Source organism: Ambystoma mexicanum, chromosome 6p, assembly GCF_040938575.1.
Source record: "Ambystoma mexicanum isolate Mex_15411 chromosome 6p, UKY_AmexF1_1, whole genome shotgun sequence".
NCBI classification, from domain to species: domain Eukaryota; kingdom Metazoa; phylum Chordata; class Amphibia; order Caudata; family Ambystomatidae; genus Ambystoma; species Ambystoma mexicanum.
Genome location: NC_090935.1, coordinates 230,007,796 through 230,034,100, shown reverse-complemented (window position 1 = coordinate 230,034,100; position 26,305 = coordinate 230,007,796). Strand labels below are relative to the sequence as shown.

At 46.9% G+C, this 26,305-nt stretch overlaps 1 protein-coding gene across 5 annotated transcripts in view; it reads left to right on the top strand.

Annotated features, from left to right (window-relative positions):
• PIAS2 (protein inhibitor of activated STAT 2) overlaps positions 1–26,305 on the top strand; it is a 940,364-nt gene that overhangs the window by 487,184 nt on the left and 426,875 nt on the right. For all 5 annotated transcript variants that reach the window (XM_069626926.1, XM_069626927.1, XM_069626930.1 and 2 more), the window contains one exon: positions 4,394–4,499. In XM_069626926.1, the coding sequence (XP_069483027.1) occupies positions 4,394–4,499 (106 nt within the window). The remainder of the gene's footprint in view (positions 1–4,393; positions 4,500–26,305) is intronic.

Below are 26,305 nucleotides of genomic sequence, written 5' to 3'. Positions count from 1 at the left end.
GGAGGCGGTACCGGAACACTTTGTGGATGACATTCTCAAGGAGAAACCCCCCTCAAGCCAAGCCATTCATCTCCTAAATTCTGTGTAAAGAAGATTGCCCCCCTCCCTGGTCACGCCAGCTCAGACCAGTGAACCCAAGAGTTGAAAAACTATTTCAGCCAGCTCCCTCGGACCCTCAATATATTAAAGGCCACACCACCCCCGACTCCTTGGTAGTCACTACCACCTGGAAATGGGCAGGGCTACACCACACGCATAGCGAATAACACCACGCTGCTGGCTAGTTATGCAGACACACAATGGAACATTGTACAAGAAGGTCTCCAAGAAGTTCCCGAACCCGCTAGGTTCAGGCCTCTCACCATCGTGGCCGAGAGCAGGCAGGTAAATCAGAATATAATCAAGAACACTCTAGATACTGCTGAGAAAGCAGGCAGGTCTCTGGCCCAGGGCACCCTACTCAACACAGGCCGCTTTTATAAACAAACCAATAGAAGAGACCAATCTCTTCGGGAAAGCGGTCGACGATGACTTGGTGACGGCCAAGAAAGAGCATCAAACTCTTAAGTCCTTGCAACAAATAACTCAGAAACCTTCCCCCCCCCAAGGGGAGGTGGTTCTCGTCGGTCCTTTCGAGGGCAGTCCCGGGCAAGTCAGAACAACTACCGCACGGGAAACTATAACTCTGGACAAACATCAGGAAGCCCTGAGACGCGGCCAAGGCAGAGGTAGAGGCCCCAATCCCAGAGGAGCCGCAGCCTCTGGTCAGAAATGACCAACAGATCCAGGTCGCCTCCCATGTTACCCCGGTCGAGGGGCGTTCAACATCTTTCCTCACAGCATGGGAGGGGATAACCTCAGACCAGTTGGTTGTAAAGACGGTTGACCACGGATACTGCATGGAATTTGCCCGACCACCACAGTTCAGACCACCACATCCACGGCGCCTCTCACCGGACAATCTGCAGACCCTGAATCAAGAGGTGGAAGCACTGCTGGGAAAGGACGCCATAGAAGTCGTCCCTATTCTTCAGGTAAACAAGGGTATTTATCAGTGTACTTCCTTGTGCCCAAAAAGGACCTCATCATGCGCCCTGTTCTAGACCTGCGCCCAGCGAACAAGTTTATAAAACCTCAAAAGTTTCGTATTGGTAACGTTACAGGAGGTTATCCCACTGTTAAAACAGGGGTACCACATGGCAACATTGGACATGAAAGATGCATACTTTCATATTTCAATGTTGCCAGAGCACAGGAAATATCTAAGGTTCATGATAGAGGACAGGCATTACTAATTCAAAGTGCTCCCCTTTGGCATCGCCTCGGCGCCAAGGGTGTTTACAAAGGTCCTGGCAGTAGCGGCGGCACATCTTTGCAGACTGCCCGTCCCGGTTTACCCTTACCTCGACGACTGGCTCATAACGGGGGACTCTTATGACACATGTTTTTTGAACACCCAGAAGACCGTAGACCTTCTGTTCAGTCTAGGATTCTCCATTAACGAGAAAAAATCCAGTCTAGTCCCCAGTCAAGTAAAACAATTTCTGGGGGCTCTAACCCGGGTGAACGATGGCCTCGTCTTCCCCTCCAACGAGAGGGTTCAGAACATGACTTTTCAGATCCCTCAATATGTAGCCAGTCGGCAGGTGACGGTACACAAAGCCATGCGGTTGCTAGGTATGATGGCGTCATTTATAAACTTGGTTCCCCACGCACGACTGCGCGTGTGTCCCATGCAAGAGTGGCTCAACAGCCATTGGTGTCAGGCCAGCGGACAATGGGAAGATCTGGTAGTTGTCTCACCAGGCCTCGTTCTCTCTCTGCAGTGGTGGTCGAGGGAAAACCTATTGAAGGGGAAAACCTTCACCACCCCTGCAGTGGAAGCCACTCTCACGACAGACACATCTCTCACGGGGTGGAGGGCTCACTTGCTTCAGCAGACGGCGCATGGAGTGTGGTCCCCACAAGTAGCATCCAACCATATAAATCTACTAGAGCTATTAGCAGTGTTTAAGGCTTTGAAAGCCTTTCCAACGCAACTACAAGGGAAGACAATGCTGGTTCGGACAGACCGCACCACAGCCATGTATTACCGGAACAAACAAGGGGGCACACTCTGCAGGGCTATCCAAGCTGTCCCAAAACATTTGGATATGGGCTCTCAAACACAAGATGTTTCTGTTGTCCCAGCACGTTCCAGGAGAACTCAATCTTCTGGCAGACGTGCTGAGCAGAGATTTCCCAGTGCCCATAGAATACGAATGGCGGCTGCACGAAGACCTCATGTCCAACGTCTTTGCAGAATTGGGCTTCCCAGAGATTGACCTGTTCACAACTCAGGAGAACGCCCAATGCCAAGACTACGCCTCCAGGTACCCCCAGAACCGCTGCAAGGGGAACAGTCTCTGGATAACATGGTCAGGGAAATTTGTCTACGCTTTTTTCCCTCGACTCACCTACTCAACAAGATAGTGCACAAGATGCACCAGGAACCAGTCACCATGATATTGGTACCGCCCATGTGGGCCCGCCAACCCTGGTTCGCTCATCTAATGGAAATATCCCTCTCCCCACCAGTAAAACTACCCTGCCCGTACAACATGTCTCAGGACAGGGGGGAGACCCTACACCCATGCCCACAAACTCTGAACTTAGCAGCCTGGCTCCTGAAGTCAGAGTTTGGATACCTTCAGCTCCCTCAGAGGTGCATGGACATTCTCAGGGAAGTTAGGAAACCTAACATCTTCTATTGCTATTCCAGCAAATGGAAATGGTTTGTCATCTGGTGTAATACCAAGGGCGTCAATTGCATCGATTGCTCACCCACACACATCGTGCTGTACCTAATCCTTTTGTTAGACTCAGGGTTGGTCTTCAATTCCCTAAAAGTTCATCTTGCTGCTCTCTCAGCCTACACCACATCACAACAAAAGATGTCGTGGTAGAAAATACCGGTGATTAAAGCTTTTATGGAAGGGGTTAAGAGGATTCATCCCCCCCCCCCATTTCTAACCCAGCTCGTGGATGGGATCTAAATGTCGTTTTAACCAGACTCATGGGTTCTCCATTTGAGCCAATGAATAAAGCAAGTCTAAAAGACCTTACTTACAAGACAGCCTTCCTAGTGGCCATCACTTCTATTGAAAGGGTTAGCGAACTACAGGCCCTTTCTGTTCTAGACCCTTTTGTTACAGTCCACATGAATAAGGTGGTTCTGCGCACTCATCCAAGATTTGCGCCTAAATTAATCTCGAAGTTCCAGGTGCACCAATCGATCGAACTACCTACCTTTTTTCAGAATCCCACGAACATGGCCAAAAGATGCCTACACCCACTAGATGTGCGCAGGGAAGTCATGTCCTATCTGGAAAGAACAAAACCACTGAGAAAAAAAACAATTTTTCGTTTCGGTGGCAGCTGATAGAGAAGGGATGCTGTCTCTAAATCAGCTATCTCAAGGTGGATTGTCAAATGCATCACACTATGTTACGCTCTTGCTAAGAGAGAACTGCCCTTACACTCTACTCGGGGGCACTGGGGCTTCCATAGCATTCATTGCAAATGTTCATTTGCAAACTGGTAACCTGGAGTTCTGTACACACCTTTACAAAACACTATTGCCTAGACACCCATTCTAGGTCTGATTCTCAGGTGGGACAAGCAGTACTAAGACACCTTTTCTCTACTGTTCCTTCTCACAACCCACCTCCACCTCTTTGTACTGCTCGCTAGTCTATGCATTACTCACCGTAATAGCATTTCTGATGATTGTATCTGCTTAGATTCACATGCGTCCTCCCTGCCTCCCCGCTCGGGGTGGAAGGAACATAGACGTCATACTACATTCTCTCTTCATGTACCCAGTCACAATAGCCTTGGGCTCCCTCATGACAGAAAAAATACAATCGGAGGGACCTCTGTGCGTGAGTTATTTTTGGTACACTACACGTCACGATAGGGATAGTGTTACAGACACGCCCATGCCAACGTCCCCTTTTGTTCCCCGAAAGAGGAGATGCAATACTCTGCGGTTACCACTGGATGTCAGACCATCTGCACAGCATGTGAATCTAAGCAGATACAATACAAATGCTATTACGGTGAGTAATGCATGTCTTACCAAGTGTATTAATAAAGAAATGTTTTTTTTTAAAAACACATTTTTACTCACTCCGTTTGGAGGTGGGACTTTTTTAACTCCCCAAAAAATTATTTTACACCAACCTTTTAAAAGCGTAAAATACTCCGACGTCAAATATTACTGGAAGACTGGCACTAAAGGGGCCTGAAGGTCCTGATTTAGAAACTCTGACACTCGTGAAAAGAAATAAAGGTGTGTTGTACAGAATTATATAGAAATATTGGCAACCTTCTTTCTTCTTTTTTTCCTTAGAACTATTCCATGTCTGTGTACCTTGTAAGGCAGCTCACATCGGCTGTATTGCTTCAGAAGCTGAAAATGAGAGGTATCAGGAATGCGGTTCATTCAAGGGCATTGAGTGAGTATGTTACCAAACTGTAAGGAGTTGTACAAGTTTGATAGTGTTATTCATGATTCTTATTTTATTTAATTTGGGTAGTCATTAAAATACATGAGACCTGTTATCAGGAGGGCATTTATTAATTAAATTACATAGAGCTATGTCCAACAGTAATTAATGATTGTGATTATTTTGCATGCAACTGAATTTCATTCTCACGGAAACTGTATATATGTTGATTAAAATCAATATATACCAATTTTAAAGCAATAGTGAATTTTATTTTTTCATTACATCCATTTTGTCATGTTTTTTTGTCAATCCGTAACATAGACAATTTTTCATTCCATCAATTTTGTATTTAATTCTCATATCTCATATTTCCATCTTTTTCATTTCTCATATTTCCATCTCTCTGCACGTGTTTCTCCACAGTTTTATTGTGGATCATCCGGGGAGAATCTATAACCCAAAAAACATGAAACAACCACCAATAAAAGATTTTTAAATACAACATAGAAAAGGCCAGTTAACACTTGTGTTGATAACCCATCATAGATTTTTTTAGGCAAGAGCAAGTTTGTATTTGGTTTTACTCACCCTAATGTGTTGTTGTATCCATCAGATTTTGTTTTGTATCTTCTTTTTGCATTTAAGTGTTTAGTTCATTAGTAGTTTCCACTAAATTCCGGTGAACACAAATAAAACTTAAAAGATCAAAAGTATAAAGTATATATTTGTTTGTGTGGCTTAGTATTTGCCCAGTAATATTCATTTTTTAACCACAAACACCTAACTTAATCTTCAAATTTACACAGTGGTAGAGTGGTCAGTAAATGAACAAAAGAAAAAAATATAGGTGGGTTGAGTTTATAAGGTTTTGATGGGATGCTGCTCTCTATGTTGCACACAAGGATCAAAATCTGCTTCTCTTACCGTTCCTTCTTTTGGGATCCGCTTGTCCTAGTCAATGCCGCCATTCCGCGATGCAGAACTGACTGAAGATCGCGGCTTTTGTAACCCTGCCTCGCGTAATGACGTAATCACGTTGTTCAGGAATTGGCGCAATTGCGTCTTTCTACGCAATGACGCAATGCGTTTGAATGTGTGGCAGTCATTTTCGGATATGGCTTTTGTTTAATAAATAAGTTATATGATTACTGATTTATCGCCGTTTACAACCCATCTCACTTCTAGATTTTCATTATTTAATTTTCGATTGCATTCTTTATTATCTCTTCTGCATAGAATATTGTTTTAGGTTTTTTTTCGATATATAAATTTAGATTATAAATTTAATTCAGTTCTCATATTGTATTTTGTGTAATACTACAACCCCCTATATAAGGTTTTTAAAAAATATATATTTTTATTAGTTTCCATAACCAATAAACAAAAAACAAACCTTGCAGTACACGTTACAATATTTCAACATTTTACTTATGCCACTCAGTGACTACTGCCTACACCATTCCCACCCTCCAACTCGAGCCTACTCCATTCCGTCCCTCTTGCAACAGTCAATTTGAGTTCTCTTCCGCTGAGTCCTGGTCTGTAGACCAGTCCCGAGCGGGCTCATACAGGGTGGCTAACAGGTGTTTACAGGCCATAAGGGATTCCGCTTCCTCTTCCCCTCCTTTGTCTCTCGCCTCCTGCCAAACTGTTGTTTCAGCCTCAGTCCATTTCTGCTGATCTCCCCACCAGACTTCTACTCTTGGTCTATTACATGCCTTCCATCCCATAGGTATTCTGTGGTTGGCAAGGATATGCCAGGTCCTTCAATTTGCTCACGTGCTTCATTTGGCGTGGTCTGGGGAACCCTCCTAACATGCATGCCCACACCGATACCATGTTTAAATTGACCCCTTTCTCTTCTAGCCGTTGCGCTATTTATGCCCAGAACTTCCCAATTTTCAGGCATGCCCAGAACATGTGTGTCATCCCAGCATTTTCCTGTCCACATTTGGGGCATTTTTGTTCGTTCTTTTTTTGTCAAACTGTTTTTATTCAAATTACACATAAACAAGCTGGACATAAACAATCTGCAATAACCCCACCCCAACCTTAACCCCCCCACCCCGATCCCAAACTAAACCTCAAGTTACACAAATACTTCATGCTGAATGGTACATACAGCAAAACAGAGAGATCAAAATGTCGTAACAAAATGGGAAGGATTCCCCACAAGTCTGTAGACCAACCTTCAAACTATGCAATCCTACATTCAAATCAAATACAATACCATCAGGCTCAACAAGATTTAAAATACATTGTCAAGCCATTTGATCATAAAGCTAAGAATCTGAGGGCCTATCAAGCTCCGATTGGTAATGTCTAAACCGAGTCCAATAGTCCGTTGGTCTGCTATTCGGTGGCAATGTTTGTATATACAGTGATTCTTGTCTCTCGAACCTAGACATGGAGGAAATCCATTCTGCGAAAGACGGAGCTCTTGAAGACCCCCAGGCCCTAGCAATTTACGATCTTGCAACAATCGTGGCCATGCCCAAGAGCTGCCTCTCACTCCTAGTACCCGACTCTACTAGGGTCAGCAGCCACACAGCAGGCGTATCTGGTATTGGAATGTCAAGAATAGTAGCCGTAGTCTGCTGGATCCTGGACCAAAAGGATTGTAACTGGGGGCAAACCCATACAACATGGAGAAAATCTGCCGGTGACCTACCACACTGCTTGCAGCTGGGGGACCTATCTGGGTAAAACTCACTTAGGCGGGCAGGAGAGTAGTACGCTTGATGAATAAACTTAAAGTGAATCAGATGTAGCCTACTATTCATAGCGATTTGCTTAGTTTGCGTGCACACTACGCCCCATCGAGCCTCTGACAGTGAAAAACCCAAACACTCCTCCCATCTACATTTATACTGGTGGCCGAGGAGGGGGGTGTTAGCTCATACAATTTTATACAGCGTGGAGACCACTTTACTCTTGCACTGCGTAGAGGTAATATAAGACAATACTGGGGAAATCGGCGGAGCTACCGGGAAGGTAGGCCAGATAGAACGCAGTGTCTCCCTGAGCCTAAAGTAGAGAAACATTGTTACAGGAATCCAAACACTGCTCTCCTTTAGTACTTCCCAGGAGACAAATCTACCCTCCACCACAAGGTCACCCACAGTCGGAACACCTAAAGCCCTGAACTGTCTACAGAAGGCAACCTCCTGAGTAAGCGGTACAGCTCGCACAAAATAAACAGCCATCTCTTGGGAATACCAGCAATCCAGACCCAGCCTGTCAGCCAGGCTGTCTAGCGCCCTAAGCGTGGATATTATCGGCTGCACCTCCAGCCTGGGACCTGGGGATCGCACTCCTCCCAATAACCCAGTCAAACTGTCTGGGTACGTTATAACCTTCTCCAACTGCATATGAGGGAGATCCAGGGAAGGAGCCCACCACCAAACCGCATACTGGGCCTGGAGCACCTCGGCCACCGTATGATAAAGGGGAAGGTCAGGAACGTCAAATCCACACTGGGTATACGGGCGACACAATATATCTAACAAAATCCTAGGGTGCCCCCCAGCCCATATCCATCTGTTCAGCAATCTCCTGATACGCCTCCAGAATCTCGAGGGAGGCCAGATCGGTACATTATTAAAGATGTACAGAAATTTGGGTAGAATCACCATCTTGATGAGCGCAACTCTGGCTGCCTGAGAGATCAGAAGGTGCATCCAAGTGTCCACCTTATGTTCCATCATTTCTAGTGTCGACAAATAGTTATCCTCGTACAACTTAATGGGAGAAGTTGAAACTGAGACTCCTAAATACCGGATCCCCTGTGGGCACCAGGCAAACTCTTCCCCTATATCCTCCCGTGAGACCATAGCCGTAAGAGGAAGTATTTCTGACTTGGACCAGTTGATCCGTAGACCCGATAGGGTCCCAAACTCCACGATCTCCCTCATTATTGGGTCCAAGGGTATTACCCAAATGGTTCGTTTACAATTGTTCGAATGAACAGTTGACCGAATTTAAAGGGTCACAATTGACCTTTTCACAATTGACCATATATATATATATATATATATAGGGGTTTTGGGGGTTTGGCGTTAGGTGGGGGGTTTCCCCCCACATATATGTTACAATTGACCTTCACAATTCGGTCAATTGTGAAAAGGTCAATTGTAATTCGAACAGTTGTAAAACTAACAATTCGTATGCAACCGGTCTAAGTTATCCCTGGGGTGCTTCATATATATATATCAACATGTCGTCCGCATATAACGACACAATAGACGTGCACAAATATATGCTAATACCCCTATGCGAATGGAATTCGCGCAGAGCACAGGCCACAGGCTCAATAGCCAGAGCAAAGACGATGGGCGAGAGGGGGCACCCCTGCCGGGTTCCACGGGTAGGAATTATTACTGCTGATTGCGTTTGATTCATATAAACCACTGCCCGAGGGGCTGTATACAACAGGTGAATCCACTGCCGAAAGGTGTTACCCAGACCAGCCCTACGGAGCACCTCGAACAGGAAAGGCCACTCGACAGAGTCGAAGGCCTTCTCCGCATTGAGGGCCGCGACGGCCATGGGAATGTCATTGTTAATATAATGCATCAATGAGAATAATCTCCTCAAGTTGTTCTGTGTGGATCGCCCCGGAAATAAACCCGGCCTGATCCGGCAAAACCAGGGCCAGCATATGGGGAAGAAGCCTATCTGCCAGAATTTTGGCCAGGATCTTATTATCAGTATTCATAAGTGACAGAGGCCTATATGAGGAGCATTTACGCAGATCCTTATCAGGTTTTAAGAGCACCGTAACCAAAACTGTCTTGGTAGTCTCTGCGAGAGAACCAGCGACTCTGGCGTGCTCAAACATACTCCGAAGTGGCGAGATTAGCAATTCGGCATACGCTTTGTACAACTCGGCAGTGATGCCATCAATGCCCGGAGCCTTACCATTTGGGAGGGAGTGTATCGCCCTAAGAATCTCCTGATCAGTGGGAGGAGCATTCAATAGTGCACCCTGCTCCGGGTCCAGCCACTCAAACGACACCCTATCCAGATATTGAGTGATACTATCATGACCCACCTCCAGGTGCGAGGAATACAGCTACTCATAAAATACACGGAAGGTTTCATTTATGGCTATATTATCCCTGACCAAATCCCCACTTTCAGTTTCTACCTCCAGGCTAGCGTCATGACGCCGTTCCTGTTTAATCACCCAAGCAAGAGACCTACTGGGGCGGTCCCCCTCTTCATATCTTGTTGCTGCTATAGGGTCCCCTAAAAACCACACTTCGCTGTCCATTAGCGTACGAACCTCCGCCCTCTTCATCCTCAAATGATCTTGTAGGTCTTGGGAATCTCCCTAAACTTGTTCCTTTTCCAAATCCCTAATCTCACTCTCAAGGGACGCTATAGACCTGCGCAAAGACCTCAGGACCCCCCTCCCCCGTGGACATACAACACCCTTGAATATAGACCATAAGGCTTCCCAGACCACCCTGAGATCATCCACCGAATCCGTGTTGAAGAGGAAAAATTCAGCTATGTCCCGACGGACATCTCCCCTGAAGACATTATCCTCCAACACCCGTGCTCTAAATCTCCATCTAAGCTGACTCTTAAGAACTTGAGGTTTATTGAATTGGACTACAACAGGAGAATGGTCCGACAATGTAATGGGAAGGATTTGAGCGATATGGGTTGATCTGGCCAACTCCGAGGACAACTGGATGTAGTCTATCCTGGACGATTGTTCTGCATTCTTAAATCTTTGGGGCCTCATATATGCCCTATGGGTGACATATAATTGTATTTGCTGTAGCCTTGCATTTCTGGACACTTATTATAGCCCTGAGCCCGTTCCCATATCCCATCACTCATGGGTTCTCCTACTTTTTCTTCCCAATCTTGTCTTAATTGGACCATTTCCTTCCCCACCCTGGACATCAGAAGTTCATGCAGTCTGGAGGTCTTGTGCCCTTCCTCCGCTATATCATATGTTGTTTCAATAGCTATATCAGGTTCCTCCCCAAGTCTTATTTCGGACCATGTCTCTTTGATCCTGTGTAATTCGATTATATGTGATATATATCTTCCTGCCTCTAGCCCAGTTTCCTCCACCAGGGTCCCAAATTCCTTTATTTTGCCCTCTTGCCATATATCTCGCAACGTTGTTATTCCCACTGGTTCCCAGTACTTATGGATTGTCTGCATTAGTTGCCCATCTCCTCCAATAAGCACCACTAACGGCACCTGCAGGGAACACAGGGTTGGGTTCCCCATGACCTGGCACGCCTTACGCCATATTTTCCAAACCAATATCATTATATCTGAGCGCTTTTTCAATTGTGGTTTAGGGAGCCATATTATTTCCTTCAGGAAAAATGGGGTACTCTCTTCTCTCAGCAATCTCAATTCTGAGGTTGGGTCCTCCGACAGCCACCTTGCTACATATTGCAGTTGGCTGGCCAGGTAGTAGACCTCATAATTAGGTAATTTAATGCCCCCTTTATCATACATATTTTGCAGCTTCCAGAGGGTCATTTTGTTCCTGGTTCCATGTCACAGGAATTCCCTGCATATACTCTGTAGTTTAGTAAAGAACTGCTTTGGTATCAGGTATGGTATGTTCCCAAAGAAATGTAATATTCTCTGTAGTACCACCATCTTCAACAGTACCCACCTTCCCATCATTGCCAAGGGGAGCTTGGCCCAGAACCTCATGCTATTGCTAATGTTTACTACCGCCTTCTCCGTATTGTGTTGATGTTCTGCCTCCACCTTGTTATAAATCTCTATTCCTAGATATCTAAACAAATCTGTCTCCCATGGTATTGGCAGGACTGGAAATCGTTCACGGGGGACCCCAACGCACCTGCCCAAAGAGAATATACATGCTTTTTTAGGGTTCACTGCAATGCCTGATAGTGCTGCACAGTGTTCCATCACTTCTAGTATATATTGGAGGTTTTCTTCTGGGTATCTTAAGTATAGCAGCATACAGCGAAATTAGATGTGGTACCCCTTTCACGCTGATCCCTATTTCCTCATATTACTGTCTCATATATATATATATATATCGCTAGCAGTTCAAGTGCTAATATGTATAGCATCGGTGACCAAGGGCATCCCTGTCTGGTGCCCCTGCCTATTTGCCATCTCTCCGAAATGATCGCTCCTGTCTTGACTCTGGCTAGCGGCGCGCTATACAGTATTTTGACCCATTTGCGGTACCCGGTCCTATCCCATAGCTCGTCAAAGCTGCGCTTAGCCAAGGCTACTTGACCAAATGCTTTTATGGCATTGAGTGATAAAATTGCAGTCTCGCTCGAGGCCCCCTCTGTGTGCTCTATAAGCCTATGTAGCCTTGTAAGGTTGTCAGAGATATTCCTGCACAGAACATATCCGGTCTGGTCCGGGTGTATCAATTTGCTTATGACCCATTTCATTCTGTTCGCCAGCACTGCCGGGAGTATCTTACTATCTTGGTTCAACATCGATAGCGGTCGGTATGATCTACAGTCCTTGCCAGGCTTATTGGGTTTGGGGAGTGGGAGAATAATAGCTTCTCTAGGGTTTCGGGCAGTCTCCCTATTTCAAATGCCTCGTTTATCATTGCTAGCAGCGGAGGGAGCACCTCGTTTTTATACATTTTATAAAACTCACTGGGGAGTCCATCAACCCCTGGGGTCTTACTGGTGGGCAGTTGCACCACCACCGCTTCCACCTTTTCTAATGTGATTGGGGCCTCTAGATCCGCCCGCTCCTCTGCGCTTATTTTTGGCATGCCTATATCTTCCAGCATGTGTTACGCTCACCTGGACACCACAGGGGTGTCGATATGACCCGAACAGCTGCGGTCTCCGTCAACGTGATGCGTAGTGCAGAGATGACTGTCTGGACTGGACTGGACCGCCTAGTCTTGTCTGCTGGACCCCTAGAAGTATTTTCCTGCAAGTGGAGACAGGGATTAGCCACCTGTGGGTTTTAGTGATGGCCTCCCAACTGTTCTCGCTCTCCCCCACTAATACCCTCCGATATCCCCTTAATAACCTCACCTTATGTTTGTAAAAGATGAGCTCTCCATCCTGCGTGTCTTGCAGGGGCGCGTAGATACCAGTTACTTCACTGGTTTGAAGGCGTTGGGAGAGTTCCGGTAAGAATTGACTCTAAAGTCCCAGGCGGATTGGTAAGTATCAAGTTCAAAGAGTTCAATGTGCCCGATGTTCACTCTTGTCCCCTTCCTTCCTTAAATTGCAACTGAGTTTGTGAGAAGAAGGTCTCCTAGCTGCTGCTGGCGTTCAGGTAAGAGTCTGTGTTACCAAACGCTGTCCGGTAACTGTTACATGCGTTAACGTGTTGTTTTTCTCCCTCTTTACAGATGCCGCATATGAAGATATGGAGAATAATACCGCCGGTGGTAAATCAGGTAAGTCTATGGTGGTAAGAGGTATTTGTTGATTCCCTTGGCTCACCTTGTTATTCTTGTGCCCCTAGGTGCCGGAGTACGACGAAGAAATGATAGAGACAGTGCCGGATCGAAAGATGCTGTGAGAACTGGTGAGTATGGCGCCATGCTGGAGCTGGCGAAGCGACGCGTGCTGGACTGATGTGCTTCCAGGTCAGGAGATGAAATGGATCCGGAATCAGGTGATGAATTTGAAATAAGTTTGTTTTCTAACCTTGTCCTTTTCTTCCTCTTTATTCTAGGAGCTCCGGATTCGAGGCGGGCGTGGCAGAAGACTGGATGCTGGCTGCAGGCACGGTGAGAGTCACGCTGCTGGATGCAGAATAACATGAAGCATGTGCTGCTGTTCGGGCGTGGTTTAAATAGCCTCCAAAGTAGTCCCAGGAAAGAAGTTCCCCAGGACCACACCCGAGTAAAAAATAGTCCCTGTAGTAAAATAGTCCCATCCAGGCCTCACGTTGGCTTGGATGTATTTGCAGCATGGTCTGCATGAGGTAAGTAATGTCTATTATGAGCCTGGTCCCTATGGCGCCAGGACTGAACCCAGACAGCCCCTAGCTGGGGCTACTGGGGTTTTTGTAAATGTCTGGATGCCTGCTCCCGGGGCTGATGGGCTTGATCCGGATGCCCGGGGTAGGCATCATGACAGCATGTCAATCATCTCCTTGTTGTCGCTCTCTCCCTTGTCCTTGTACAAGTGTTTATAATATTCCAGGAATTCCAAGTTTACTCCTTCCTGAGTGGCCACTGTTTGCCCATTCCTCCCCGTTATTTCTCTGATCGGTGATCTGGGAGTCTCGTTGTTTTACAGCCAGGCCAGCATTCTCCCCCGTTTGTCTCCTCCGGCATGCTGTCTTTCTATGTATTTTTTATAGTTTAAGTTGCATAGTCTTTCCCAGTGTCCCATGCATTCCTGTTGCAGTTGGCTTATGGCTTCTGCTTCTTCCTTTGTGCCTCTGCCTTTACACATCATTATCTCTAACTCACTCTCTGCTTTCTGTAGTTCTTTAATTATCCCTCCCTGCAGCCCCTTTGATTTAGCTATAACTGCTCCTCTCACCACCACTTTGAATTCTGACCCCCTATATAAGGTTGTTCTGATATTTCAGAGTGTCATTATAATTTTACACATTTCTTATTTGAAAACGCACCTTTTCTGCAGTTGAGCAAATTGTTTTATTGCCAGTTATACATCTACCTGTCAAATTTAAGACCTGTCAGACATGTATCCATAAGACAGATCCATTTTGCCTCCTTCTGTCTTAGAATGAGTTCTCTGTTTCCTCCCCTTGATAATTCCTTAATCTTCTCTAGAACCAAAAATGTAAATTTGTTTACATCCGTTTCCAAATGTCCTTTACAAAAGTGAATCGCCAATGGATATTTCAGGTATTTGTTCCTTATTGCTCGCATGTGTTCCAGCATTCTCACTTTCAGGTTTTGTATTGTGCTCCCAATATAGTGTTTTCTACATATACAAATGATTCCATAGATGACATATTTAGAAATACAGTTTATAAACTGTGTAATGGATTTAGTTTTACTATTTGGTAGTTTTATTTCTTGCACTCCATTCAAAATGTGGGGACACATCTTACAATTCCCACATTTATGGTTTCCTAGTACAGCTTTCCTATTGAGCATACTGCATAGGTCTTTGGGTTGCTGCGGTTTCAAAAAACTTGGAGCTTTACGGTAGCAGATTTTAGGTTTTTTTCACATTTTCAGGAATTTTCAGTATGTTCCAAGTATTCCTCTGGTGATCTTAGCATCTGTGCTGAAGGTGGTAATGAAGTTTCCATTGGTCATCCTTTTAGTCTTTTCTTGCTTTGTCTGATAGCAGGTATTCTCTAGAGATTGTGGCTGCTTTATCAACTGCCTCTATGCCACGATGGCTGAATTTGTCCATTATTTCTTTAATATTAGCGTGAAAGACTTCTTCTTTGCTACAGTTTCTTTTGAGTCTCAAAATTTCACCATAAGGTATGTTATTGATCACATGTCGTGGGTGATTACTGAGATCATGTAATATGCTATTCACTGCTGTTGGTTTTGTGAATACGTTTGTCTGTATTTTACCTTCTTCTGTGTAAAGCTCTCATGGCTCTCATTCATCGTAAATTTCAAATTGTAATCATTTACGTTTAAATAGTTCAAATATTCAATAATTGTGAGCTTTCTAATGCATTCTAAGATATTCTAACTCACACTTAGAACTAATTCCAGGACAGAAGGAAGCTAAATGGATCTGTTTTATGGTTACATGTCTAACAGGTCTTAATTTTGACAATGAGATGTATATCTGGCTATAAAACAACAACTCAACTGTAGAAAAGGGCCAATATTTGATGTTAATATCGTATCAAATGACAAAGTAGATGCGAAGAAATAATGATATTAACTAATAGATATGAGGTTACTCACATTATATCATGGGCCTTTGTATATATCACTTGACCTGAGGACTTTGGAAGTATATAGGAGTTACTTCCGACTCATTGTGACTGATATGGCTTAAGAAACCAACTGCAACGATATGACAATTGTTCTCCCGGACTAATTGAGACTGATATATTTCTTTCATTTTTCTTCTTGAAATGTGTTTTAAATGACTTTCATTTTGACTTGCATGTCCATTACATCATGGGTCTCTGTTTATGTCATGTGACATCAGTATCTTGGAAGTATTTTAGGATAATTTTAGAGTTATTGTGGCTGATAGAGCTCAAGAATTCAATTGCATTGATTTGATAATTGTTTACGTGGAGCAATTGACACTGATACATTTCCTGTATTTCCTTTATTTTTCTTTCTGAAATCTGTTATAGATTACTTTTACTTTGATTCACATGTTATGAATATATCGTAAAAAGATATTAATTTGTTGCAAGTTTTAAAATCATATGTACATTTTGTATTTTAAATTTGTAAATCAATATTGAAAAGTTGACTATTTCAGCTAAATCAATAAAAAACATAAGAAATGTGTTAAATTATAATGACGCTCTATGAAATATCAAAACACACATACGATTTGGACTGTTTTAGGGTTTTGTACCTTGAGACTTCCCTATTCAGACTTTCACACAACAAAACTCCAGGTTACTTTACTTACAGAATTTGACTAGTGACTTCAAATTTAATCCTAAATTACCTTATTACTAGACCCATTGTGTCAGGGATAGGCTCCATCTTGGAACCCCTGTCACAGTTTGTCGACTTTTTTCTGAAAACTGAAGTAGGAAAAATGAGATCACATCTAAAGAACACCACAGCCGTTTTGACCTAACAATTGGACTTTCTCCAGTGGAAGGTCAAATGGAAGCAGCGCAAGCAACTCAGGCTCGAACGGATCATTAAGTAATGCGTCGAATAAGAACGTAAGCTTGCCAACCAGCAACCGTCTTTTTTCCAACGGGGACAAGGCAAGGCCAAAAACAAGAGCGTAGGACAATGGCAAACACAAGCTCCTTGGTAGAATCTATCACCAAGAGTCACACGAAGCAGAGGACAAGGACAGAGATGGACAGCACCTCCACCCTAGGTACGACAACAAGACAAGGCACGACGGCACAGGAGGGACAAATACCACGCAATGAACCAACCAACTTGAATCACACGCTTGTGATGAACCTCTCTAAATGCGAACTAAACCAAGACCAATACTCTGTCCTAGAAAAGGGACTCTCGTTTGTCCCCACAGCTGACCATGATCCCTTCCAAACACAAATCGAGATAGCATAACTGGTCCAGAAGATTTGTCTGAAACAATTTTTTGGTACCATCAGCCCTGCAGAAGAGAAATGTGCAACCAACCTTAAAGGAAAATCAACATACTACCCACCTCCTAACGGGATAACACCGGAATCTATAACCTTTTGAAAAAGCTCTCCTTAAACGACTTGGACAATTGGAAGAAAATCAGAGTGAAAGATACAAGAACTTCTCGAAAAGAGACAAAATGGCTTTGAAATCACTAACTGAGAATAAACAAATTGTTATTAAACCTGTAGACAAAGGGGGGAGCGACTGATAATGGTCTCAGCAGAATACAAGAAGATAGTCCTGGATCTTCTTTTTTTAAAACCTTTATATATATGTCTTGACAACACAACAAACAACCGGAGGTAGTCACAGCACAACAGCAGGGCACGTTCAATACATTCCATATTCTGACAGTACACTGTTGGGATCTCGGACCAAACCCAGGGATCGGATTCGGGATGATTTGTTGGTATCTGGATCAACAAAAACACAGTTCACAAAGCACACAGTTGTGGGGAGCGAGCGGGGGAGGTGGATTCGGAGCACGAGGGTGAAGTCATGGTGGACATGTAGTCGCGGAACTTTCGTCACATATCTCTTGGCCTCGAGTTTGGATGTTGCAATGCCCTCCAGGCCTCTTCCGTGTCATGTGCCCAAGTGACTGCCCTGAGCCACTGTGCATAGGTGGGCCCCTGGGGCGAAGCCAACACATCAATATACAGCGTACAACCAATAGCATGAAAAGACCTGCAAGTCTCTTCGAGTCATGCCCTAACTGAGGAAAGTCGTGAAAGAGACCACGCAGTGGGGTGGGGATGATAGTGTGATCTAGTATGTCTGATAATGTGGAACAAATTTAGGACCAAAAATGGGTCCGGTGCGGGCAATCCCAAATCATATGAATATAACATGCTTGATCGGTACCATACCTGGGGCAATTGGGAGAAACTTCACGGAACATATGATGTAGTCTCTTTGGTGTGTGATGATATCTGTGTAGCACCTTTAATTGTATTAACTTGAATTTAGAGTTATAGGACACATCATGGCTACGAGCGCACATTCGGGACCACCGTTCATCGGTAATCTCAACCTCTAGATCCTCCTCCCACCTGCGTTTCAGTTTAATGAAGGAGGGTGCAGCTCTAGCTTGCAATAATGAATAAAAACTTGACACCTTCCCCTTGAAGGAGTCAAAGGAACAGAGTTCCATAACTTCGGGTTCATCAGGTGGTAGCATGGGGAAATAAGGGTATCTGGCTTTGAGATTCTTACGGAGAGAGGAGTATTGTAGCCAAGCTGAGGACCTCTGCTAGAGGGAGAGAGGGAGATCAGCCCGCTCAAGGAAGCTGCCCTGTTCATAGGCATCACGGAGTGTCCGGAAGCCAGCATCAGCCCAGCGGGATACAATGGATTGTGGAATGTGTGGAACATCCGGAAAGAAGTTCCAGGGTGGAAGGTCCCCGTGAAATGGTTGAAGTGTATCGACCATGGCCCAGAATTTGGCAAGTGCCAAGGATGTGCTAACCACAGGGTCTGTTGAGTCTGGGTCAGGTGGAACAGGTTTGATGATAAGGGAGCCAATCACTTGGTCGCAGACAGTTAGTGTCTCTAACCGGACATGAGGGGTGGGGGATCTACAGTGTTAAACCAGTGGGAGGCGAATTGAGATTGGGCAACCACCCAGTACCTGATGAAATCTGGGGCGCCGAACCCACCTAACTCTTTAGGGGTGGTCAGGGTAGTCCGTTTGAGACTGACCGCACCAGAATGCCAAAGGAAGGTGTTGCTTATGCGGCGCAGCGACTTGAAGAATTCGTCACCTGGCCATATAGGAAGATTGGCGAATCGATAGAGGAGTTGGGGTAACACTGCCATTTTAAGTATTCCAATCCTACCTGCCAGGGAGATGAGGAGTCTAGTCCAGCTGGCAGTTTTGATAGCCAAGTTTGTTAGGCATTTCTGGTAGTTGTCCTCACGCAGGTTCGCTATGTGTCGGGAGACTACCACCCCCAGGTAAATGCTAGATTGTGCCCAGGTGAATCCCCTTAAATCAGAGGGGGGCTGTGTGGAGTCTATAAGTGGGAATAGGGCAGATTTGGAACAATTTACTTTCAACCCAGATATGTCTCCGGGCCACATCGACTAGAATGGGGGCAAGATTGGTTTCTGGTGAGCGGATGTACAGGAGAGTGTACAGGGTAACTATGTCGGATTGGCCCGCCATGCATAAGCCTCTATGAGAGTGTAACTGGCGAATCATGTCGGCAAAGGGTTCCATGGCTATGGCAAAAATTAACTGGGAAAACGGGCATCCCTGTCGTGTCCCTCTGCTATCTGGAAGGGGGTGGAGCACCTATCTTCGGTGCGAACTCTGGCTGACGGGGCGGTATAGAGCAGCCTAACCCAGGTCCGGAAGTTAGGACCAAAATTACATTTCTCGAGAACTCGCCATAGATATTCCCACGAGACCGAGTTGAATGCCTTCTGCATATCCAAGGTGGCTGCCACCGCCTGCGTGGTCTGGGTTGATCCTGCTGATCACATTAAAAAACCTTCTTAGATTCAGTGACGTGGATCTTCCCGGGACAAATCCCGCCTGGTCGGGGTGGATGATGTGGGGCATGTAAGAAGCTAATCGATTGGCCAGTAGTTTAGCGTATATTTTAACATCACAGTTAATCAATGAGAGGGGTCGGTATGAACCGCACTGGGTGGGGGGTTTGCCAAGTTTGAGGAGGACTGTTATCATCGCCTCCCGGAGAGAGGGGGGAGGTATGCCCTTCTCTCAAGACTCCTCCCACAGAACCAGTAAATGTGGGACCAGAAGAGATTTGTATTGCTTATAAAAGTCCATGGGGAGACCATCCGGGCCAGGGGCCTTCCCCGATGGCAACGACACGATGGCATCAGTGAGTTCCTCGGGAGTAAAGGGCCTCTCTAGGGAGATGTTGATGTCCTGTGGAGAGGTGGCCAGCGAGCCATCGGGCTTCTCTATAGCCGGTATGTTAGGGGCTCCGAATTCTCGCTGTAGCAGCCTGGCTAGTAAACGGCCTTGCTGCTCTCCCTCACCATATTTCCTCACCGACTGGGGGCTGTCCAGGAATTTGGCCTGTCGTTCTGCGAGGCTGCGGAACCTGTCCAGTTCCTACCCCAATGCAGCTAGTGTGGCAGGAGATTGATCTGTAGCGTATTGGGTCTCAAGGTTAGCCAGGGCTGATTCGCTATCGGCGATATCAGCTCGGATACCCCTCAGAATCTCACACCCCTTAGAGATGGCCACGCCTCTCGTGTATGCTTTAAAGGATTCCCAGAGGGTGGTTTGTGTTGTCACGGAGTTTGTGTTAACCTCAAAGAATTCCTCGATGGAGGATTCAAGTTCAGCGGCAAAGACCTGATCAAGAAGCGCGTGGGGTCTCCTCCTCCACTGTTTTGCTTTATCAACGTCTTGACCCCAGTTCAGTGAGATGAGTACAGGTGAATGGTCTGATAGTGTTCTGGAGAGGATAGCCTGATGGGACAGGCATCTGACCAGTATGTCGGATATGAGCCATCTATCTATTCTAGAATGTGAATCGTGGACCGAGGAATAATATGAGTATGTGCGAGAGTCGGGGTTCATTAGTCGCCATGCATCAACTACCGCCAGTCGAGGGAGCGTTGTAAGAATGGTGTAGACCGCTCAGGAGAGTTGGCGAGGTCGAGAGCCCGACCTGTCTAGGGTGACATCCAGTATCGTATTGAAATCGCCTCCGCATATAATCGGGACCAGAGGGTAACTCTTCAAGACAGAGGCAAGGTGTAGGTAGAAGTCGGGATTGTCGAGGTTCGGGCCATATATGTTCAAGATGGCCACCTCCTGGTCCTGCAGTTTGCCGATGATTAATACGTATCTACCAAGTGGGTCAATTTGCGAGTGGGTACATGCAAATTTTAGATTCTTGTGTATTAAAGTAGGGGTGCCTCGGCTTTGGGTAGAATAGTTAGTGTAATACTTCTGAGATCCCCACTGTTTGGCAAATCTTTCACATTGTTCAGAGCGGGCATGGGTCTCTTGTATGCAGAGGATTTTAGCACCATGGCGTGCAGCATACAATTGTATCTGCTGCATCTTTTTGTGATTACCCAACCCCCGGACGTTCCAGCTCAGAAAGGTCAAATTGCTATCCGTCATCTGTGTAGGGGTATTGATTGAGTTTCTGTGCAAGGGTTGGTCGAGGGATGATACCCAAGCAAAACCATAACAACAACAAACTTCTAGGCATCTGCGCCTGGGGGCCTGTTAGCAAGCCTGACAATGGTGTGTCGGACTGGGGAGAGAGTGAGGAGTTATTACAGTACAGCAGTATTAACCTGAGTGTTCAGCATAGGCACGAAGGTGCAGAAGGGCCGTGGTCTAAGGGAGATAAAACAACTGCATATAAGGGAGGTAATCTCGGACCTTCAATGCACTCCCACAGGGACATGATGGTAACCCAGTGTGACTGTGGGCATAGGAAGGACCCCGGCATCCACCGACCGGAGGCCTGTATTTAGGTATAGGATCATTGTTTCAGACTAGGGACTTATTAAGACATCAATTGTTCTTAGTCACAATGAGTCTGTGTGGCGGGTGAGGACCACATCATGGAGGATCAATGGAGCAACATGGAAACAAAACTAACAATTAATGCACTTCCTATGAAGTGTGGCCGTCACCAAGAGCACTGCAGGTGATGGGCCCATTAATGGTATAGGCACGATCAATACAAACAAGTCAGCGTGGACATCATTGCAGCGATGAGGATTCAGCCAGGGAAGTGTTTGTCAATAAATTTCGAAGCCTCTTCTGGAATAGTGAAGAAGAATGTTTGGTTGGAGTGTTCGATCCTTAACTTTGCAGGAAAGAGCATGGAGTATTTGACTCCTAAGTCTCGGAGTCTCTTTTTTTACAGCCAAAAAGGTTTTGCGCTCCTGCTGCACGGCAACAGAGAAATCCGGATAGAGATGGATCCTTGCCGCCCCAAGAAGCAACTCCCCCTTAATCCTGGGTGCCCGCAGAAGGGCATCACGGTCCCGATAATGTAAGATCCTGGCTATAATGGGGCGCGGGGGTGCACCCAGTCTGGGCTTTGCATTAAGGGAGTGTTGTGCCCTTCCAACTGCGAATTGCAAAGAAAGTTTTGGTGTGTCCAGGAGTGTTAAGAGACTGCGTTCCACGTAGTCCTCCATGGGTTCCTTGATAATGTCCTCGGGTACACCGACAATACGCAGATTATTCCGTCGAACGAGATTCGAGGTCATCATTTTTCTTTTCAACTGCCGACACTCGGCTGGTGAGTGTGGAAACTGCGGCGCGAAGGGAGCCCAGGCCATCCTCCTCAGCCCCGACCCTTGTTTCAATTTCGGCTACCCGGCCGTCTGTTTTTTCGATATTGGCTTTTATGGAAGAGATGGTGCCATTCATGTCGTCCAATTTAGTATGCAGTGTTGTGAAACCTTCACGCATATACTCGAGCATCTTCTGCAAGTCATCCGGGGCTGAAGACGTCGAGGTGGTAGGTGCTTCCTCCGGGGACTCCACCGCCGGTTAGGACGGTGTCTTAGTGAACATATTCAGCGAACTTTGCTTTTTTCTCGCACCAGCTCCCTTGGTCATGACAGAAACAACACAGTTCCAGAAACCAGAGAGAGTGTGAGTGATCAGAGGCACCAGATCTCCTGGGTAATGGTTGCCTAAACAGGGGCAGCCAAAAAGGTGGTGATGAAGTCATGTTGGACGCTGAGATTATGCAGCCACCCCTGGCCAAGCGACGCCCTTAGAGTCCTCCTGCGCCTGTGGTGGTGTATCGCTGTAATGGCGCTTCAGGCCCGCTTCTCCACAGGATCAGTGCAGGCGGGGGGTGTCCCCAGAGGGGCCCAGTCTATATTTGCCAGTATTGGTGGAGGCCTTCTAGGGTAGGTGTAATGAGAATAAAGATTGCAGACAACGTGATCACCGAGGTCCGTTGTGTGTGGAATAAGCTCAGATAATCAGGGTCTAACCCTGTACACAGCTGGGGCTGTGCAGATCGTCCAGCGAGTATGGCGCTATAAAAGGATTGTAAGGCTGACCCTGTGGAGTCCAGTCCCCAGCCCAGCACGGCCACAAATATCACCTGGGATCCTACATCCACCGATCATTTGATTGCTGGTGATAGTGGCAGGGGCTCCACAGGGGAGTCCCATTTACATTAGGAGTCCGTGGTGGCATCCAGGGGTGGCCAAAGGTGTACAGTCTCGGTGAGGAGGCGTACAGAGGTGATGTGCACAGGTCGGCCACACAGCACTGGTCCAGGGAGTCTACATAAATCACAGAGTGTCTAGGATGGAAGGGCAGCAGGCCCTGGGGACCTTAGTGCAGGGCCGCCTGAATGGAACTGCAGCAGGTATCTTTTACAACTCCCGGGGGGGGGGACAGTGTTCAGGCCATCTGACGCGGCCAGGCCCAGCACCAGCCCCCGCCTGTCAAATCGGGTCAATGGCGCCCCACGGATATAGTGGTGGACGGCCCGCAAGGCGAGCCCGCGGCCGTCGGGACCGGCAGCACAGCGCCGCAGGATCGACCCACTCCCACCCCCTCCGCGCCCCCTACCTTGCCATGTGTCGCTTCAGGAGATCCTCAAGGAGGGGGCAGCAGGCGACCAGGACAAGGGAGTGCAGGGGCCTGCCGCGTGGGCTCTGTCCCCCGTGGCGTGAGGCCCAGTCAGCGGGGGGACCCAGCGTCCCTGGATGCCGTTCAAATAGCTGTGGGACCCAGCTGTAGTTTCTGGGTGCGGTGTCCGGATCCCCAAGGCACGTCGTCGGCTCGTGGCAGGGGGAGCACAGGGTGATCTCGTCGGAATCACTGCAGTCCTGCATGCTCTAAGGGCTCAGGCGCCCCTCCCCCACGAAGGCCGCTCACGCCACGCCGTCTAGTGGCAAGGAGATCCGCAGTCACTGGAGCCACGACTCGGGGCGAGCAAGGCACCTTTAGCCCCAGCTCACTCGGCAGCCGCAGCTCAGTCTTCAGGGGCTCGCCAGGTCCAGAAATCAGCGGAGAAGCGGCAGAGAGGTTCACACGACTGTCGCACCAGTATGGTATGGGTTGCCTGTAGCTGAGGGAATTTATAAGAGTTTATGCGCTCTCCCCATCCGGAGCCCAGCACTTAGGCGGCCATCTTGCTTTGGCGCAACAGTGACCCCCCCCCCCACCTCCACCCCGGTCCTGGATCTTCTGAGTGATCAGAAGAACTATAGACGACTGGGGAGTGACCCCCGCTGAAGAGATACGCCAACTCATCAAACCAATCCTGGAGGAAGCCAGTGCTGAAGATCTCATTAGTGCCAAGGAATACGACTTCTTGAACCCGAAAACACCAAGAAAACCAGCATTTTATGCACTACCTAAGGTGCACAAGGGGAAGGCACCCCCACCGGGTAGACCTATTGTGTCAGGGATAGGCTCCATCTTGGAACCCCTGTCACAGTTCGTCAACTTTTTTCTGAAACCTGAAGTAGGAAAAATGAGATCATATCTCAAGGACACCACAGCAGTTTTGAATTTACTCAAGAACCGCCTTGTCGACCCTACACTACATCTACTGGTAACATTGGACATAGAATCACTAAACACCAGGATACCACAGATGGCGATGTTGAAAGTGGTGGAAAAGATAATCAGGCATACTGATCCACCTATACAAACACTGGTTACACTAATTATGCAACTGGCAGAAGTAGCCCTTAACAAAATGGATTTCCGATACGAGGACTCTTTTTATGAACAAGCATCGGGAACTGCGATGGCCGCAACATTTGGTCTGGCTAATTTATATGTTGCTGAGTTTGAAGAGAAGATGATCTATGATAAAACCAACCCTTGGACTGATGAGATCGAATTATGGTCCAGATATGTAGACGACGTTCGAATGGTATTCAAGGGCAACAAAGAAGATCTGGCATTGTTTATGGTGTGGCTGAATGTACAGAGTACATTTCTAACCTTCACAGAAACATACAGTCGCACCTCAATCAACTTCCTGGATTTAAACTTGGAAATATGGAACAGAGAGATTGCGAGCACCGTATTTAACAAACCAACTGTCATGATTCCAGCCCCTCATGTCCCTAGCCCTCCAAGATGTCAGGCTGGAGCCAGGCCACGATCACCTACATGGTCCTCGAGGGCCTCTCCATCCCTCCAAAGACCCACTTGGAGTCAGACTTGGCGCTTGTGGCACAAGACTCACTCACTCCCATAGGATAACAATGGGGATTGGACTTGTAGTGCACTATTTAAGCCACGCCCAGGCTGAGAAACATGCTTTGTGTTTTCTGCATCTGCAGCATGACACTCACTGTGTTCGGATCGGTCTCCAGTAGGCCTGCATCTATCTTCTGCGCTCAGCTCCTGCAAGAACAAGAACAGCCTTACCTTGCGGCGCTTCTGCCCATCATTCGTCGCTCCTTCAGTTCTGCGGGCATCTTTGGCGGTGTCATTCCCATCCCGGCACGCCGCTTTCTAAGGAAAAGCGAAAAGAACAGAAAATAGGCATTAGTAAGCATTCAGCAAATCTTCGCTTATTTTTAAAGAATGTACGAGCTTCAAACGGTTGCCTGAATCCCAGCCGCTTTGGGGGAACTCTGTCTCCGGAACTTCTCATCCATCTGCAAGAAGGAAAAGACACTCCAGGTTAGCGTGGAAACATCTAGAGGCGCTGCATAGCGCGCTTACTCACCGCATTTCTCCTTCATAACCAGCATCCACGCTGAAAACGTTGCGGCACCCAAAAGACACAGAAAAAGAACTCAGTTTAATACAAATATGAAAGGGTCGCATGGCGCTCTCACACACCTTCAGCGCTACTCATCTCAGCAGCACGTCGCCATTCCCGATCGCCGGCCATCATCTAAGGAAGGAAAGGAATGAAGTTAGAGAACTGTTCAAAAGACTCATTATACTTAACTGTCGGACTCTTGCCAGTGAAGTAACTAGGCAGCAACAAGCCCGCATCAATCAACGCACCCCTGCGCTGAAAGCAGGACGGAGAGCACACTTTCCAAGAAAGCAAGGTGAGCTGTGGATCAAAGGGAAGGGTTGGACCCCGGCGAAGAAGGGGTTCAAGCTGACAGAGACAATAGGGAGTTAAACTCTACCAATCCTGTGTTTCAGGCCCAGTCTCCAGTCGAGTAGACTCCAGGGAAGGGTTCGAGGTCGTAAGCGGTCAGAACAGGCTGAATGACGTCCCCGTGGATACCAGGTGAACGTTACAGAACACAAAGCCTCACATCAAAATCCACCTGGGCGTCGTGGAAACGTCAGAAACCGACCAGTTAGCCCACATGTTGGGGCAGCTATGTTCCGAAGTACATGCTGCTAGGCAGGGGACCAACACCCTGAGGAGAGAGCTGATAGCCAAAGAACGCACTGATGATTTAAGCCGGCAACTTCTCCAGTCACAAGCAAGGCATGCACCATTGCCGGGAAGCGTGCCCTCGATGCCAGCACCATCAGCCAATCCCGTTGAGATAACCCTTCCTGGGGCAGTTCCCTTGGCCCCGCCCGAACGATTTGCGGGGGATCCCAAGAGGTTTGCAACGTTCATGA